This window comes from Mobula birostris, chromosome 4 (genome assembly GCF_030028105.1).
Source record: "Mobula birostris isolate sMobBir1 chromosome 4, sMobBir1.hap1, whole genome shotgun sequence".
Taxonomy (NCBI): domain Eukaryota; kingdom Metazoa; phylum Chordata; class Chondrichthyes; order Myliobatiformes; family Myliobatidae; genus Mobula; species Mobula birostris.
In genome coordinates this window covers 40,411,947-40,430,239 of record NC_092373.1, presented here as the reverse complement: position 1 = coordinate 40,430,239, position 18,293 = coordinate 40,411,947, and the positions used below count along the sequence as shown (strand labels likewise).

General features: G+C 39.8%; 1 protein-coding gene across 7 annotated transcripts in view; it reads left to right on the top strand.

Annotated features, from left to right (window-relative positions):
* Positions 1 to 18,293, top strand: part of mccc1 (methylcrotonyl-CoA carboxylase subunit) — a 118,886-nt gene that overhangs the window by 41,544 nt on the left and 59,049 nt on the right. For all 7 annotated transcript variants that reach the window (XM_072255225.1, XM_072255221.1, XM_072255222.1 and 4 more), the window contains 7 exons: positions 1,965 to 2,112; positions 4,193 to 4,314; positions 4,569 to 4,680; positions 6,343 to 6,424; positions 8,964 to 9,091; positions 12,424 to 12,607; positions 12,748 to 12,857. In XM_072255225.1, coding sequence (XP_072111326.1) covers positions 1,965 to 2,112; positions 4,193 to 4,314; positions 4,569 to 4,680; positions 6,343 to 6,424; positions 8,964 to 9,091; positions 12,424 to 12,607; positions 12,748 to 12,857 — 886 coding nt within the window. The remainder of the gene's footprint in view (positions 1 to 1,964; positions 2,113 to 4,192; positions 4,315 to 4,568; positions 4,681 to 6,342; positions 6,425 to 8,963; positions 9,092 to 12,423; positions 12,608 to 12,747; positions 12,858 to 18,293) is intronic.

Here is an 18,293-nt window from a genome sequence, read left to right as displayed (position 1 = left end):
CAGTGCAGAGCTACGTTGTCCTCCCAAAGTTTACTCATAACTGATGGTAGACAATTGAACAACTACATGAGGACATTACATGAACTTTACCCTTCTCAATGAACCCAGCATGAGTATCAAAGAAAAAGTATTTGCAATCTTCTTCAGCCAGAAGTGTTAAGTAGATTATCAATCTTGTATTCCTCCTGATGTTATCGCAATCACAAAAGTTATCCTTCAATCAACTGGATTCTCTTCACATAAAACGACTAAATGCACTGTATGTAACAAAGTCACTGACTAATTTCTTCTGTGACGCAGAAGGTTTGTGTTGCTCATTATCTGAATTACAAGCCAAGCTGATAAAATCAAAAATTGCCAACATATGCCTGGATGACAAATTGTGGAACAAATCTGATCTGTCTAATTAGCACCTCATGAATCCACCGTTACAGTAAACTGGGAAGGTTACTATTTTTAGGTCAATCAAATGACAGTACCACACTCATAATTTGGATTTAGTTCAAACCTCTGAGTTCCGGCGAGGAAGCGACCTGAGATGAATTTATTGAGTGTTGCATCAATTAGTTTTATTAAAGTTGAAAATCAGTAGAAATCCACTTGCTGAAGCCGTACCATGCACAAAACTAAGTGGTAATGGTTTCTGGAGGATTGTCCTCTCCTCTCCACCAAAGAGTGTTTTTGTATGAGTTCCTCAAGGGAATCTGATAGGCCCAGTAATTCCATCAATGACCTTCCCTTCAACTTATGATCAGACGTGGGGATGCTTGCTAACAACTAGAGTTCTCAATTCAATTATTAGCTTCATTGGCTGCTTGAGATTTCTCCTACCAAGAATGACACGGGCAGCGGTCATGTGGAAACAATTCCTTCTTCTAGGTTGTACATCATCTCAATTTGGAAATGTATCATTTTTCGCTGTTGCTGGGTCAAAGTTCTAAAACTCCTGACCCAAGCAGCAACATGGGAACACATTCACTACAAAGGCTGCAGCAGCTCAAAGAGTGATGCACTGCCACCTCCCTAAGGTGCAGATAACCCATGAATAATTGCCAAGAAAAAGTGACTCGAAACCCAAACTAAATTTTACCTGACTTGCTATTTGGGAGAGAGACCACAGCTTGTACTTGTGTGAAAGTTCAAAGTAACTTTATTACCTATATGTCACCATATACAACCCTGAGATTAATTTTCATGCAGGCATGCACAGTAAATCCATGAAACACAGTAGAATCAATGAAAGACCACACACAACGGGATGGACAAACAACCAATGTGCGTAAGATAACAAACTGTGCAAATACAAAAGAATAAATAAACAAACAAACAGATAAACAAACAAGCAAGCAAGCAATTAATATCAAGATGGAGAGGCAGAAAATGCTCCTTGATATCATCAGGACACTCTTCAGATATGGGAATGAGGACATGGTTTTGGAGTTAGAAAGAAAAGCTGTAACCTAAAAATGCTTGTTGCTGATTTGGGGTGAGTTTAATGAGAAGGGTTTTATTTCTTTAGCAATAATATTTATTGTCTGGAAAAATAAAATATATGAATGTAATGAAAAGCTGAAAGAAAATTTTGAGGTGGGGATACCTCATTGCTCTAACCTCACAGTGAAAGCACAATGTACTAAGACCATAATACAGAGGAGCTGAATTAGGCCGTTGGGTCTGTCGAGTTTGCTCCACCATTCCATTATGGCTGATTTATTATCCTTCTCAACCCATCCTCCTGCCTTCTCCCTGTAACCTTTGACACCCTTACTAATCAAGAACCTATCAACCTCTGCTTTAATTATAGCCAAAGACTTGGCCTCTGCAGCCAACTGTGGCAATGAATTGCACAAATTCATCATGTAATGTTCCATTATTTAAGACTGCCTTCACATTAAAATGATCTGGGAAGTCTTTACTGAGGTATAATGCATAAAATAATTTTTCTTTTAATAATTTTAATTTAGTACATCAAAGGCCATAATGTCAGCTGCTGGAGTGCCAATAGTTGAAGGGTATCATGGTGATAATCAGTCTGATCAACAGTTAATGGAAGAGGCCAGTCGGATTGGCTACCCCGTGATGATAAAAGCAGTCCGGGGAGGAGGTGGCAAGGTAAGAGGTTCACTGCTTGCATGAATGGAAGGCCTGGTCATTTGGATCTGCAAATGCTGGAAGTGCAATAAATGCAATTTTAAAACGCATTTCTGAAGAGAATATGCTTGTCATTGGCTGGAATGTTTTAGTTTGTTCAGGAACCGAATGGCTTTCTGGACAGCTCCAGAGGGCAGTTCAGGGTCATTTACATTGGTCAGTCTGCAGTGATACATAGACCACACTGGATTAAGGTTGCAGGTATTCTATCCGACAGTGGATAGGTTTTTATGACAGTGTGTCAATTTCATTGATGCTGTCAGTGAAGATATGTAGTTTTTTTTACCTCAGATTTATTTCACTTCTGATGTTATGAACTCAATATGAACGCATGCCTCTGGAGCATTCATCTAGACCTCCAACAACTTAACCATTATGCTACCATACCCCTATAGTTACATTCAATGATCATTTATTGAAAATATTATATTTAGTGTAGCAAAGTTGTTCATTAAATTTTAATTGATTTGTCTACAGAGTAAGCTCAGGGTCACTATTTGCATTTGGAGTCATCTACTGCTCTCTGCTTTATGTATTCCAGTTGTGAAGTTTTAACATGAGCCTCTCTGGTATAACTGTCACTTGTCCCATTGTTGCAAGAGCAACAATGGATATCAGACAGGTTTATGTTATAAACATATTTGCATCGATTACCTGTAATGTAGTGTCTAGATTTTTTAAAAATCCTTAAATTGGACGAAATTCAGAACTTATGAACTGCAAAAGAAGGGGGTTTGATTAATTGAAAACCATGTGAATATTTATCTCTATATTCAGCTGTCATATTGTGTTTTGTTTGGAAATAAAGGATTGGTTACATAAGAAAGCAAGAGTGGGCCATTTTTACTTATTCTTTGTACACCTAATAGTTAGGTTCTGCAAAAACCAAATGCTAACAATTCATGGTGAGTTTTAAACACATGCTTATGCACAAGACTCCATAGTATTCTAGTTAAGGCATTATTGAGATCATGTGCTTTATTTCTTAGACAATGTTTTCATTTGATTAAGATTATGATCCAAGAAGTCTAATACACCATAGTTTTGAAGGTATAAGTTAGAAATGTAATGTATGGTGTTGGAACTATGGAGCAGAGGAAACAATCTGGCAGAGTCTCAAACTCAGCGCTTAACTGTTTTTGGTCATTGGAAAGGTTCAGGCAGGATTTTTAGGTACGGGTATAAAAATCTAATCTAATAGAGCTGAATCTGAATATTGCATTCAGTTTCACTCCCTCTCTGAGTCCCCGAGCATGTGAAAGATGAATAATGACATTAAACAGAACCCTTTCTGTCCTGGAAAAATTACCTTATAAGATGCCGAATAGAAATTATTCTTCAGCAGCACTTTGAGTTAAGATGCAGCTGCAAGAAACAGAACATAGATATAAACCCATTAAAGGCAAGTTAGGACTTGTACATTGAAGCAATTCTGTACATAAGGAGTTTTGTGCATACGTTAACCTGAAGAGCAGGGATAACATTTCTTTGATGGAGGCTTCAGTGAGGGTCTCCATGGTATAATTAGTTAGGTGAGAGAAACAGTTTGCTTTATCTTTATCTTTGTAATCTTAGGTAGATTGTAAAGAATCATGTGTAAGTTTCAATAGAGCTGTGATTTCATATTCTGGAACCAATTCATCTGTACCCATCACAGGTTGCAATACTGAGCATTAAGTCTGTAAGAAGTCCTCTGCTCCACTGCTTGGCACTAGATACATTTAATATCTGCAATGTTTATTGCACAAAGTGAAAATCATTTTTGTGCAGTTAAGTATCACTGAGTTGTCTAGTCTTATTTACTGTGGCATAAGTCATGTTCTCTTTGGGTTAATGTTGCAGCTGGTTCTTTCATTCATGTTATCTGTGATTTATTGATGGGAAATTACCTCCATGTACCACATTTAAGGGACAGCATCTATTTAATTATACAAGTAAAAATGAAAATACACTCTGTCACTAGTGAAACGTGTTGCTTTTTAAGTAATCTGAATAAGTACCAGATTTATTCTTTGATTGCTGATTTGATATTTATGTTCAGGGTATGCGCATTGCTCAGACAAAGGCCGAGTTCCTTGAGCAACTGGAATCTGCACGAAGAGAAGCACAAAAATCCTTCAATGATGATATTATGTTGCTAGAAAAATTTGTAGAAAATCCAAGGTATGTGGCTTCCATTTAGAAATAATATATTTGTGTACCACCTTTGAATAAAGTTTGAAAATTCTGCTTGGCATACTGTTCAGTTTAGATTTTAAATATTAGACATCATTAGCATTCTTGTAAAAAAAAATGGGTTAAATCTAGCAATTATTCAAAACTAGTGTAACATCTGTGGAAACGTACAGTAGATGTATGTGATTCATGTGTATCGTGTTCTTGTGGCTGATAAGTTTTTGGTTTTCTGTTTGCTGCAGGCATGTAGAAGTACAGGTGTTTGGGGACCAGTATGGCAATGCTGTTTATTTGTTTGAAAGAGACTGCAGTGTACAAAGGAGGCATCAAAAAATCATTGAAGAAGCACCTGGGGTAAATTATTTCCATAAATGGAAATTTCTCTCTAAGCAGTTTATTAATCACAGGGTGGCACTTCTGTTAGATTACATTGTATTTTTCAATGGAATTCAATTGAAAATCAGCCAGACCAATGGAACATGTTCACTAAATTTTAAGCACAATTTATATTAAATAAAATAGAGTTGCTGGAATCTTTCTCAATCATTAAAAGAAAACACAGATCAATGTGGCCCAGCCTGTGGAACTAGCCAGCTTTGGTTGAGGTAATCACCATTGGGAGCTTCCATTAACTACACCCTTTGCAGCATTAGAGAAAGCAATTTTGTTTCAGCTCAGAGGCACCTAAAGGGGTGTTTCAGATGGTTTAAAATATGAAAAGTACATGGTAAAACTCGCATATTGTACCTACTAGAATTTTACATATTTTCAATCCTTTAGGAACAAGTTACTCATAATATCTTTAATTTTATTATGATAGATTCAAATTCTGCTCTGTTATTCAAACTATCACTCTTAAATATATCAAGAAGTATTTTTGAATGAACGTTTTATCTTTTATCGTGTTGCCCTGATATTTATGTTGGATTTTCTATTCAACAAGCTGCTTCTTTGTGACCAGAAACTTGAGGGGAAAAGCACACTTCTCAGAACTGCAGAATAATTTCTGCAGAATTCTTACAAGTAACAAAAATTCCATGGAATGTTGTTGCGCCCTTGGGGGAAACCAGTTTCTGTCCCATTAAAGGAAAGCGAAGTGGAAGGTACAATCTTTACGGTTCACTTGCATTAATGCCCATGGAATAGTCTCAGTTGCAGGCTTGTGATTGGTCAGTCTGCATTCCTTCCTCTACAAATCCTGGGTGTGGAAAATGAAGTCAGTTAAGAAAAACTTACCTATTAAAGGAATTGCATCTTCAGAAAAAAATGTTTTAAAAATGAAAGTACTAGTTCTCTAAGTTGTTTTTAAGTACAATGTTTTATTATGGATGTTTTGCAGAGAAATTATTCATGTACTGAAACTCCATGAGACTCTGCATTGTAAAGTAATATGTTTTGAAGTAATTCATTATAGTTCTAATCTATATTTTTACACTGTTAACAATGCTGGAAAGTCCAGCAAAGATATATTATCCATCCCCACATGCAGGAAGATTGCATTGCTTCTGGAGAAGGTCGTTTCTTGAACTCCTGAATTGTGGCCTTCAGCACAATTGGTTATTAATCCTTTTCAGAATTAAGTCAACTTTGTTAATGTGGTACTGCAAACACATGAAATTCAATGAACTTGTTTAATGGTCAACTCTGCTAGTAGTACTTATTTATTTATTATCAGTTTTCTTTTTAAATGCTGTTCAAATTCTCAATCTCCCTATGTAATTTGGCCTCAGCGCCACTGAGTTGTTAGATGAGTCTTCTGCATTACTAGCTCAGAAGAATAGTATTACTTTATTTTAAAATAAAAACATATCAAAAACACTTGGCAGACAACACAATTTACGAAAAGAGAAATAGAGTGAATGTTTCAGGGAAACAGCTTTGGCAGCTTTATGATTTTCTATTGTACTATTGTACCTGTGTGTGAACTTTAGTTAAGATAAAGTCTAAGAGTATAAAGTTTCTGTGGATAGAAAAATATAAAGGCATTCTCTGGCATTTGCTGTTTTAAAATTGTAGCCTGGAATTAGCCCTGAAGTGAGGAGAAGACTTGGTGAAGCTGCAGTCCAGGCAGCTAAAGCTGTTAATTATGTTGGTGCTGGTAAGTAAACACCAAAGTTTACAATGCTGACCAGTCTGTTGCCTATGTAGAGCCAACATAGATGTAATCGAAACTCTGCGCCCCAAACCTTGCTGGTATCCCTCTGCATCATTTAGTTAAATTTTCTAACCTGAGATTCTTCTGTTCATACAACTCTATTTAGGAACTGAGCAGAGAGGAATATGAACAGTTTCAGCTCGCATTTAGATAATGCCTTTAACGTTCCATATGGCTTCTCAGGGACATTATCAGTGAAACTGTGACTAAGCCAAATAAAGAGGTATTAGGACCGAAGATCAAGAATAAAACAGAGGGAAGGTTAGGGAAGGGTATTCCTTAACTTGGGAACTAGGCAGCCGAAGGTGTGAACAGCCGAGAACAGCCACCATTGGCAAAGTCAGGGTGAGCAAGAGACTGGAGTTGAAGAATGACAGCTGCTTTCGAGAGATGGAGGAGGCTTTGGCACTAGGGAAGGACAAGAAAATGTAAGGATGCTAAAAGGATATCTGATGGCATCTCATTGTAGGAGGTAGAGATGTTGGAATATTACTGAATGTAAAGGCTATTGGTATGAAAAACAAGGACAAGGGAACCCCTATTTTTGCTTGCGGGGAAGTTGCCTTTTTGAGGATTGGTATTAGATGTCATTAAGTATCTCACAAGTTAATGACCTTAAAGTTACTGGATAAACCAGAGATTTTGTTCTGACTGTGTTGCTTGTGTGATATTCATGCAAAAATGAAAGGCTTGAGAAATGAATGTAGCTCCGGAATTCCCTTCTGTTTAAATGTTTAGTCAGCACGGTTTTTATGGCAGAATATTTAAACAAGACATAAGAAGGGTATCAAATTCAAAGATGAAGATAAATAACTTAGAGGTCCAGTCTAGAAAACCAGTGACCCATATAAATTTAAGTATCTGTAACTAACTCCCAGTTTATACCACTGAGCCACCCAGTGGAATATTTTTCCACGTCTTGGAACCTCTGCAACCTTTTTCTCACTCTCTTGGCTAAAATTCTTGTAAATCTTCACCTTCTGATAAGCAATCTTAAATTGGCATCCAAGTTCTGTCTCCAAATGAAGCCCTCCAATTAACACGACGGCTGTGTTTACTGTTCCTTGAAATCTGTACCCTTAGTGATCTGATGTACAAGTATACTATTGGATGTCATTAAGTGTGTTGAAATTAAGATTAAACAGTTTTGTACTTTCTCCAGTACCTTACAACTTGTGGTATTTTTCTTCCTTCTGGAATTATCACCCTGCTTAGAGGTCTGAGGTTGGCATCATTCAATCAATTGCACCCAGTGTAGTATCTTTTCACTTTTACTTTTGCAAGAATGAAGTGCACCTTATTGTGCACAAAAGCTTGACTTTATAATAATTTTTCAACAATGATTGTTTCAGTATTAGCAGGGAATTTCATCTATATAATGCATATCTGGTAACTGGGGAAAATAATTTAGAATGCACGCTGCTTCCACTAATTAATTCTTCCTGTAACACACTCCATTAATGAATTTTGACTAACTGAACAGGGGTGCACGAGATTTAAGTCAAAAAGCAACAGATGCTAAAAATCTTCAAGTAAAACGAAATGTTGGAAGTATTCAGCAAATTAAAAACAACTGCGGGAAGAGAAGCATGAGTTAATATTTCAAGTTGAAGACTCATTCAACAAATTTCGCAACGTGTGCTTGTGATACTAAACTTGATGTTGAATATTCCAGCAATTTCTGCTTTGATGTTAAAGCTTCATGCATGCACTGCCCCCTTTGACAGACTGGATTATACATGGTATTCTACACAACAGTGAAATCACACCAAAAGATCTCGCTGTCTCACAATCCTTGGATAGTTCCCAACAAAAACACTTTGCTGGGATTTGCTGTACATGTTTAACAGTACTTCACAGGCAGGAAGATTTACTTTATTTAGTTACGCAGTTAAATGGTAAGCACACTGAATGAGTCAGATAAATTTGTGTTCAATTAGCTTTATTTATACATTTCTCTGTGTGAACCTGCATTCAATAATTAGATCAATTGATGACATGGGGTTATATTAGTCAACGTTGTTCTCTTTGATGGATCTTCTCTTTGCCATTTGTATGTTTGATAAGTTTTTGTTGAATACAAGAAGGAAAAGTTAAAATATTGCAAAACAAACACAATCAAATAGTGTTTCTGCTCCTAATTTACAATATCTGTTAATGTATTCCTTAAAAATAACTTTAATATTGTCCTCAGTTTGTCTGCTGCTCTTCAGCCTTATTTCATAAATATTATATGCTTGCTTACACATTTCTGCAAACTGGTGTGATATTAATTGTGGAAAATAATGATTATTGCTATGCTTATGCAAATATGAATAAGTAAACTGAAGATGCTGTGTTACTTTTTAGGTCAAAGTGCATTATTTACAAAATATTGATTAGCATAATGAGCAAGAGCCATGTGCTTCTTTTGCAAGCAGTGGTCAACATCAAATACTAAGTTGTCTAGAAATGCATTTTAATCATTATTTTTGGTTTACAGGGACAGTGGAATTCATCATGGATTCTCAGCATAATTTCTATTTCATGGAGATGAACACAAGACTACAGGTGGAGCATCCGGTCACTGAGATGATAACAGGAACTGACCTTGTTGAATGGCAGCTCCGGGTAGGTGAGAACAGATGGTCACTAGGTCTACGGTCTGTTGGGCTTAAACCTAAAGGTCAAGACTACAGTAGAGCTGAGAGCAATGATAGTTAAATGTTTTGGTCTTAAAGCATGGCTACATCAATGAACTGGACATGCTCTAAATATCCAAAGGTTTCTGGTTTCGTTGTTGTTTTGCAGACAAGGTGCTTTGCCTTTTCAATACAAGGTCACGCACAGCCCTTTATATCATTTAATCAACCATTGATGTGGTGGTATCAAGTATTCAAAGAAGTCATAACACCTTGAAGATTTAGACTTGTAAGAAAGAGACTGAATTTGTTAATTACATGTTTGTAATTCAAGCAATTACATGTTTGTAATATCTAGCAATAACACTTTTCACCAGGAACCATTTTTGCAAACATGTTTGACAATAGTTGATAATGATAACTCTCCACTGCAGATTGCTTTAGAATGTATTTTTTCCACATTAATCTCTCATCACAAAAGAAACCTTTATAAGTATCACCATGGTATCTCAAGTTTTTTATTCTGTATTTGTTTCACTGAGGGAATAGCTTTCACAACCCTCCAATCCTGTCAATTGCAAACAAAACCCCTTTTTATTTGTGGATCAAGTAAAGTAGTTCTGTGTGGATGTAAACTAGCTTTTTACAAGGAATTCTGAAGTAGCATTTTCGGTATATCATACAACAAGCTAAAGAAAAAAAAGTTTACTTATTTTTAACCCCACTTTAAAGGCAACTATTAAATTGATGTAAAGTAGCCTTAAATAACCTTGTGAGCAGTTATGGGCTCCAATCTAAGAAAGATGTACTGGCATTGGAGAGGGTCTACAGGAGGATCACGAGAATGATGCTGGGAATGAAAGGTTTAATATATGAAGACTATCCAATGGCTCTGGGCCTTTACTCACTGGAATTGAAGAAGAATGGGGTGTGGGATCTCATTGAAATCTATCAAATATTGAAAGGCCTACACAGAGTGGACATAGAGAGGATGTTTCCTGTAGTGAGAGATTCTAGGACCAGAGTGGCATAATCTAAGGACGTCCCTTTAGAACAGAGATGAGGAGGGATTTCTTTAGCCAGAGGATAGTGAATCTGTGAAACTCATTGCCAAGGACGTCTGCAGAGGACAAGCCACTGGGTGTTATTTAAAGTGGAAGTTTATAGGTTCTTGATTATTAGGGATGTCAGAGGCTATGCAGCAAAGGCACGAGAACGTGGTAGTAAAATAGACCGTGATGGAACGGTGGGGCAGACGCAATGGACCGAATGACCAATTCTGCTCCTATGTCTTATGGTCTTAAATGTTATTATTTTAACCATGTAATGTGAAATATAAGTCAGAACTGCAAAATAAAGTTTATCTCATTCTCATATTGTGATCTTCCTACTCCGTGCTGACACTCGTACTCTGTGTTGAATTTTAAATGCTGATTTGAATTTCTGCGAATTTCTGCTACAAGTTTAATTCAACTTAACTGTAGGGCCGAAATTGCAAGATAAAATTTTGTATTCAAATTAGCATGTCTTGATATAAAATGTAAAAACGATGGGTATTCAGTTCCACGTTTTGATTTCAATTTTTTAAAACTGCGTCACTTTAAGCCAATTCAGAAGCCATTGAGTGGGAAACATTGTTCTGTACATTTACGGGCACTGGTAACCCAGACCAGATAAAGGAGTCAAGTCCACTTCCCTATAGTGCCTTTATGGAATGAAATTGTTGGATCTTAGAATAGTGATGATGTAGTTTATACAAGCCACCACATTTAAATTGACTTGACATCATTATCTAGATTGCAGGATGATACAATGAGTACTATACTACTGGATCTTGAAAAATGTGAGAGAAATTGATGAAAGGAATTCAGTATGACACATGATCTTTAATATGTGCTTCAATCTGCAGAGGCATTGCATGATGCCAGAGCCTTTAGCTTACTTGTAACGGATAGTTGTATGTAGTGAATAATCTGCGGCCCCAGCACACAACAGCAAACATGATCGCACTGGCCACCACAGACTCGTAGATCATCCTCAGCATCATCCGACAGATGTTAAAGGACCTCAGTCTCCTCAGGAAATAGAGACGGCTCTGACCCTTGTAGACAGCCTCAGTGTTCTTTGACCAGTCCAGTTTATTGTCAATTTGTATCCTCAGGTATTTTTAATCCTCCACCATGTCCACACTGGCCCCCTGGATGGAAACAGGGGTCACCGGTACCTTAGCTCTCCTCAGGTCTACTACCAGCTCCTTAGTCTTTTTCACATTAAGCTGCAGATAATTCTGCTCACACCATGTGACAAAGTTTCCTGCCGTAGCCCTGTACTCAGCCTCATCTCCTTTGCTGATGCATCCAACTATGGCAGAGTCATCCAAAAACTTCTGAAGATGACAATACTCTGTGCAGTAGTTGAAGTCCGAGGTGTAAATGGTGAAGAGAAAGGGAGACAAGACAGTCCCCTGTGGAGCCCCAGTGCTGCTGATCACTCTGTCGGACACACAGTGTTGCAAGCACACGTACTGTGGGCTGCCAGTCAGGTAATCAAGAATCCATGACACCAGGGAAGCATCCACCTGCATCGCTGTCAGCTTCTCCCCCAGCAGAGCAGGGCAGATGGTGTTGGACGCACTGGAGAAGTCAAGAAACATGACCCTCACAGATCTCACTGGCTTGTCCAGGTGGGCGTAGACACGGTTCAGCAGGTAGACGATGGCATCCTCAACTCCTAGTCGGGGCTGGTGGGCGAACTGGAGGGGATCTAAGTATGGCCTAACCATAGGCCGGAGCAGCTCCAGAGTAAGTCTCTCCAGGGTCTTCATGATGTGGGAGGTCAATGCCTCCGGTCTGTAGTCATTGAGGCCGCTGGGGCGCGGCTGAGGGTAGCAGACACCAACAGAATCAACAAACTCATTCATAAGGCCAGTGATGTTGTGGGGACGGAACTGGACTCTCTGACAGTGGTGTCTGAAAAGAGGATGCTGTCTAAGTTGCATGCCATCTTGGTCAGTGTCTCCCATCCACTACATAATGTACTGGTTGGGCACAGGAGTACATTCAGCCAGAGACTCATTCCACCGAGATGCAACACAGAGCGTCATAGGAAGTCATTCCTGCCTGTGGCCATCAAACTTTACAATTCCTCCCTTGGAGGGTCAGACATCCTGAGCCAATAGGCTGGTCCTGGACTTATTTCCTGGCATAATTTACATATTACTATTTAATTATTTATGGTGCAACTGTAACGAAAACCAATTTCCCCCGGGATCAATAAAGTATGACTATGACTATGAATAAAAATACATTGATTTATCTTCAGGTTGCTGCTGGCGAAAAGCTTCCTATGTCACAGGAAGAACTCTCTGTCAAAGGTCATTCATTTGAAGCAAGAATTTATGCTGAAGATCCAAACAACAACTTTATGCCCGGAGCAGGTCCTTTGCTGCATCTGTCCACGCCTGTACCAGATGCTTTTACAAGAATTGAGACTGGAGTCCGACAAGGTATTGGAAACACATAGATGATATAATCTATTTGTACACAAATACTGCCCGACCTGAATATTCCAAGCACTGTCTTTATTACAGAATCTTGTAAGTCTATTTCGAAAGTAATAGGTTTTTTTACTCGTGTCTTTTTTCAGGTGATGAGGTTTCAGTGCATTATGACCCAATGATTGCTAAACTGGTGGTTTGGGGACATGACCGCACAGCAGCACTAAATAAATTAAAATATTGTTTGCGTCAGTACAACGTAAGTATTCTGGCAGTTTTTGCTGTGAGAGACCTCCATGATCATTGGTATGTTTTAATTTACCACTGCTAGGGGAAGATAATTTGGTGTGAGATCTCATTTACACAAACCCACTTGTTCATACTGTAATTTTAAAAAGAGGAAGAGGAATAACTTTCAGACAAAGACTTAACTGCAATCCCTATTCTTTTTTACCAATGGTTCACATTGTTTCCCTATTTCATTTCACAGCAACGTCGAAGTATGAACTCTGAGTTATTGCCAAAAAGTACTGTAGAACAATAAGTCAGTGTACAATTTGATGCATAATTTAGCAAAGACAAATTTCTTCACAGCTGTTAAATTTAATTAGCAAAACATAGCAAATCCTGGATTTAAAAAATTCTGAAGCAATTGAATTTTAAAAGATGATGGTGTAGAATAGTCACCGGTTTTATATTTCGACATCTATATGATTGGTGGAAAGCTGAGGGCCAAAATGCAAAGTGTATTGATGATTCAATGGTGGATGCAAAGGCAAGTGACTTCCGACTTGTCTCGGATTTTGATATTGTGTAGAAGTCTTAAAGGTGAAAAGGTCTGAGTGGCTGATAGATGGTTCCCAATGAATTCTTCAGCTGATTTTCAACTCAACCTGTCTATTAATTTGTTTGTACTAGTATAAACAAATATCACTTTTAAAAAAATACTGGGCCTTGACATTATGTGGATTTAACAAATAATAATAAATAATTATGTTTATCTTGATGAACTTCTCTGCAAAAATCTAGATTTGGGGTAACAAACTTCCCCTCTACCATGCTCCAATTGTATAATTTAGACCTGTGCGAAAGGATTGAGAGAAAAACGTGGATATTTTTGTTCTCTGAATTTGACTTAAATGTGATGTAAATAATAAGCCATGTTTCTTGGATAAATCTTCAATAGAATGACATAGACTTTAAAATATTGTGAGCAGTGTTGTGCCCCGTATCTAAGGGACAATTTATTGACGTTGGGGAGAGTCCAGAGGAGGTTTACAAGAATGATCCCAAAGATGAAGTACCTCATATGTGAGGAGTGCTTGATGGCTTTAGGCCCGTACATGCCGGAATGTAGAAGGATGAGATGTTCTCCTAGCGAAACCTACCAAATACTGGAAGGCCTGGATATAGTGGATGTGAACAGGATGTTTCCACTTGTGGGAGAATCTAGCACCAGAGCGCACAACTTCAGAATAAAAGGATGTCCCTTTAGAACGGTAATGAGGAGAGATGTCTTTAGCCAGAGGGTGTTGAATTCAATGCCAAGCCACTGTGGAAGCCAAATGATTAGGTATATTTAAAGTGGAGATTGATAAGTTCTTGATTAGTAAGTGTAGCAAAGTTACGGGGAGAAGATCAGAGCGTTCAGAGAGGTGGGACTGCGCAGGCATGTGACGTTGGGCAGTGAAACGCCGAAGATTTAAAAGGACAGAAATCCTGCTTTGGGTTTAATTCGAAGAAGGAAGTCTGAGAATCGGAGCGGGAGTGCGGAGGAAGCCATTTTTGAATTTTTCGGTTTTTTTTTACATCGACGTTCAGAGAGGCGGGACTGCGCAGGCGTGTGACGTCGGGCAGTGAAGCGCAGAAGATTCAAAAGGAACAGAGCCTCATACAGCGGGCAGCATAGTTTGTGGGCTGCGGAGTGAGCTGGGAGCAGAGTGAAGGCTTAAGGGCTTTGGCTCAACGGGCTTAGGCGGAAACGGGCGAGGCGAGGAAGGTTTGGTATTCATTTTTTGTTGTTATTTGAGGAGAGGGGAAGTATGAGTGTGAGGGCAGCTTGTTGTTCTCTGTGCTGGATGTGGGAGGCCCTGGAGTCTCCAAGCCTCCCGGCCGTCCACATCTGCGCCAGGTGCGCCGAGATGCAGCTCCTAAGGGACCGCGTTAGGGAACTGGAGCTGCAGCTCGATGACCTTCGTCTGGTCAGGGAGAGTGAGGAGTTGATAGAGAGGAGTTACAGGCAGGTGGTCACACCGGGGCCACCGGAGGCAGACAAGTGGGTTGCGGTTAGGAGAGGGAAGGGGAAGAGTCAGGTAATAGAGAGTACCCCGGTGGCTGTGCCCCTTGACAATAGGTACTCCTGTCTGAGTACTGTTGGGAGGGACAGCTTACCTGGGGGAAGCGACAGCGGCTGTGCCTCCGGCACAGAGTCCAGCCCTGTAGCTCAGAAGGGTAGGGAAAGGAAGAGGAGGGCAGTTGTAATAGGGGACTCGATAGTAAGGGGGTCAGATAGGCGATTCTGTGGACGCAGTCCAGAGACCTGGATGGTAGTTTGCCTCCCTGGTGCCAGGGTCCGGGATATTTCTGATCGTGTCCAAGATATCCTGAAGCGGGAGGGTGAGGAGCCAGAGGTCGTGGTACATATAGGTACCAATGACATAGGTAGGAAAAGGGTCCTGAAAGGAGAATATAGGGAGTTGAGAAAAAGGACCGCAAAGGTAGTAATCTCGGGATTACTGCCTGTGCCACACGACAGTGAGGTGGAGGATAAATGCGTGGCTGAGGGATTGGAGCAGGGAGCAGGGATTCAAGTTTTTGGATCATTGGGACCTCTTTTGGTGCAGGCGTGACCTGTACAAACAGGACAGGTTATACTTGAATCCTCGGGGGACCAATATCCTGGCGGGGAGATTTGCGAGGGCTACTGAGGTGACTTTAAACTAGAATGGTTGGGGGGTGGGAATCAAATTAAGGAGACTAGGAGAGAGGAGGTTAGTTCACAACAGGGGAATGGGAACCAGTGCAGAGAGACAAGAGGGTTGTAAAATGAGGGTAGAAGCAAAAAGTAGTAAGGTGAAAAGTAAAAGTGGCAGGCCGGCAAATCCAGGGCAAAAATCAAAAAGGGCCACTTTTCAACATAATTGTATAAGGGCGAAGGGAGTTGTAAAAGCGAGCCTGAAGGCTTTGTGTGTCAATGCAAGGAGCATTCATAACAAGGTGGATGAATTAAAAGTGCAGATTGTTATTAATGAATATGATATAATTGGGATCACAGAGACATGGCTCCAGGGTGACCAGGGATGGGAGCTCAACATTCAGGGATATTCAATATTCAGGAGGGATAGACATGAAAGAAAAGGAGGTGGTGTAGTATTGCTGGTTAGAGAGGAGATTAACACGATAGAAAGGAAGGACATTAGCCGGGAGGATGTGGAATCGATATGGGTAGAGCTGCATAACACTAAGGGGCAGAAAACGCTGGTGGGAGTTGTGTACAGGCCACCTAACAGTAGTAGTGAGGTTGGGGATGGCATTAAACAGGAAATTAGAAATGTGTGCAATAAAGGAACGGCAGTTATAATGGGTGACTTCAATCTACATATAGATTGGGTGAATCAAATTGGTAAGGGTGCTGAGGAAGAGGATTTCTTGGAATGTATGCAGGATGGTTTTTTGAACCAGCATGTTGAGGAACCAACTGGAGAGCAGGGTATTCTAGACTGGGTATTGAGCAATGAGGAAGGGTTAATTAGCAATCTTGCCGTGAGAGGCCCCTTGGGTAAGAGTGACCATAATATGGTGGAATTCTTCATTAAGATGGAGAGTGACATAGTTAATTCAGAAACAAAGGTTCTGAACTTAAAGAAGGGTAACTTTGAAGGTATGAGACGTGAATTAGCTAAGATAGACTGGCAAATGACACTTAAAGGGTTGACGGTGGATATGCAATGGCAAGCATTTAAAGATTGCATGGATGAACTACAACAATTGTTCATCCCAGTTTGGCAAAAGAATAAATCAAAGAAGGTAGTGCACCCATGGCTGACAAGGGAAATTAGGGATAGTATCAATTCCAAAGAAGAAGCATACAAACTAGCCAGAAAAAGTGGCTCACCTGAGGACTGGGAGAAATTCAGAGTCCAGCAGAGGAGGACAAAGGGCTTAATTAGGAAAGGAAAAAAAGATTATGAGAGAAAACTGGCAGGGAACGTAAAACTGACTGTAAAAGCTTTTATAGATATGTGAAAAGAAAAAGATTGGTTAAGACAAATGTAGGTCCCCTACAGACAGAAACAGGTGAATTGATCATGGGGAGCAAGGACATGGCAGACCAATTGAATAATTACTTTGGTTCTGTCTTCACTAAGGAGGACATAAATAATCTTCCGGAAATAGTAGGGGACAGAGGGTCCAGTGAGATGGAGGAATTGAGGGAAATACATGTTAGTAGGGAAGTGGTGTTAAGTAAATTGAAGGGATCAAAGGCAGATAAATCCCCAGGGCCAGATGGTCTGCATCCCAGAGTGCTTAAGGAAGTAGCCCAAGAAATAGTGGATGCAGTAGTGATAATTTTTCAAAACTCTTTAGATTCTGGACTAGTTCCTGAGGATTGGAGGGTGGCTAATGTAACCCCGCTTTTTAAAAAAGGAGGGAGAGAGAAACTGGGGAATTATAGACAGGTTAGCCGAACATCGGTGGTGGGGAAACTGCTAGAGTCAGTTATCAAAGATGTGATAACAGCAGATTTGGAAAACGGTGAAATCATCGGACAAAGTCAGCATGGATTTGTGAAAGGAAGATCACGTCTGACGAGTCTCATAGAATTTTGTGAGGATGTAACTAGTAGAGTGGATAGGGGAGAACCAGTGGATGTGGTATATTTGGATTTTCAAAAGGCTTTTGACAAGGTCCCACACAGGAGATTAGTGTGCAAACTTAAAGCACACGGTATTGGGGGTAAGGTATTGGTGTGGATAGAGAATTGGTTAGCAGACAGGAAGCAAAGAGTGGGAATAAACGGGACCTTTTCAGAATGGCAGGCAGTGACTAGTGGGGTACCACAAGGCTCAATGCTACGACCCCAGTTGCTTACAATATATATTAATGACTTGGATGAGGGAATTAAATGCAGCATCTCCAAGTTTGCGGATGACATGAAGCTGGGCGGCAGTGTTAGCTGTGAGGAAGATGCTAAGAGGACGCAGGGTGACTTGGATAGGTTAGGTGAGTGGGCAGATTCATGGCAAATGCAATTTAATGTGGATAAATGTGAGGTTATCCACTTTGGTGGCAAAAACAGGAAAACAGATTATTATCTGAATGGTGGCCGAGTAGGAAAAGGGGAGGTGCAACGAGACCTGGGTGTCATTATACACCAGTCATTGAAAGTGGGCATGCAGGTACAGCAGGCGGTGAAAAAGGCGAATGGTGTGCTGGCATTTATAGCAAGAGGATTCGAGTACAGGAGCAGGGAGGTACTACTGCAGTTGTACAAGGCCTTGGTAAGACCACACCTGGAGTATTGTGTGCAGTTTTGGTCCCCTAATCTGAGGAAAGACATCCTTGCCATAGAGGGAGTACAAAGAAGATTCACCAGATTGATTCCTGGGATGGCAGGACTTTCATATGTTGAAAGACTGGATGAACTAGGCTTATGCTCATTGGAATTTAGAAGATTGAGGGAGGATCTTATTGA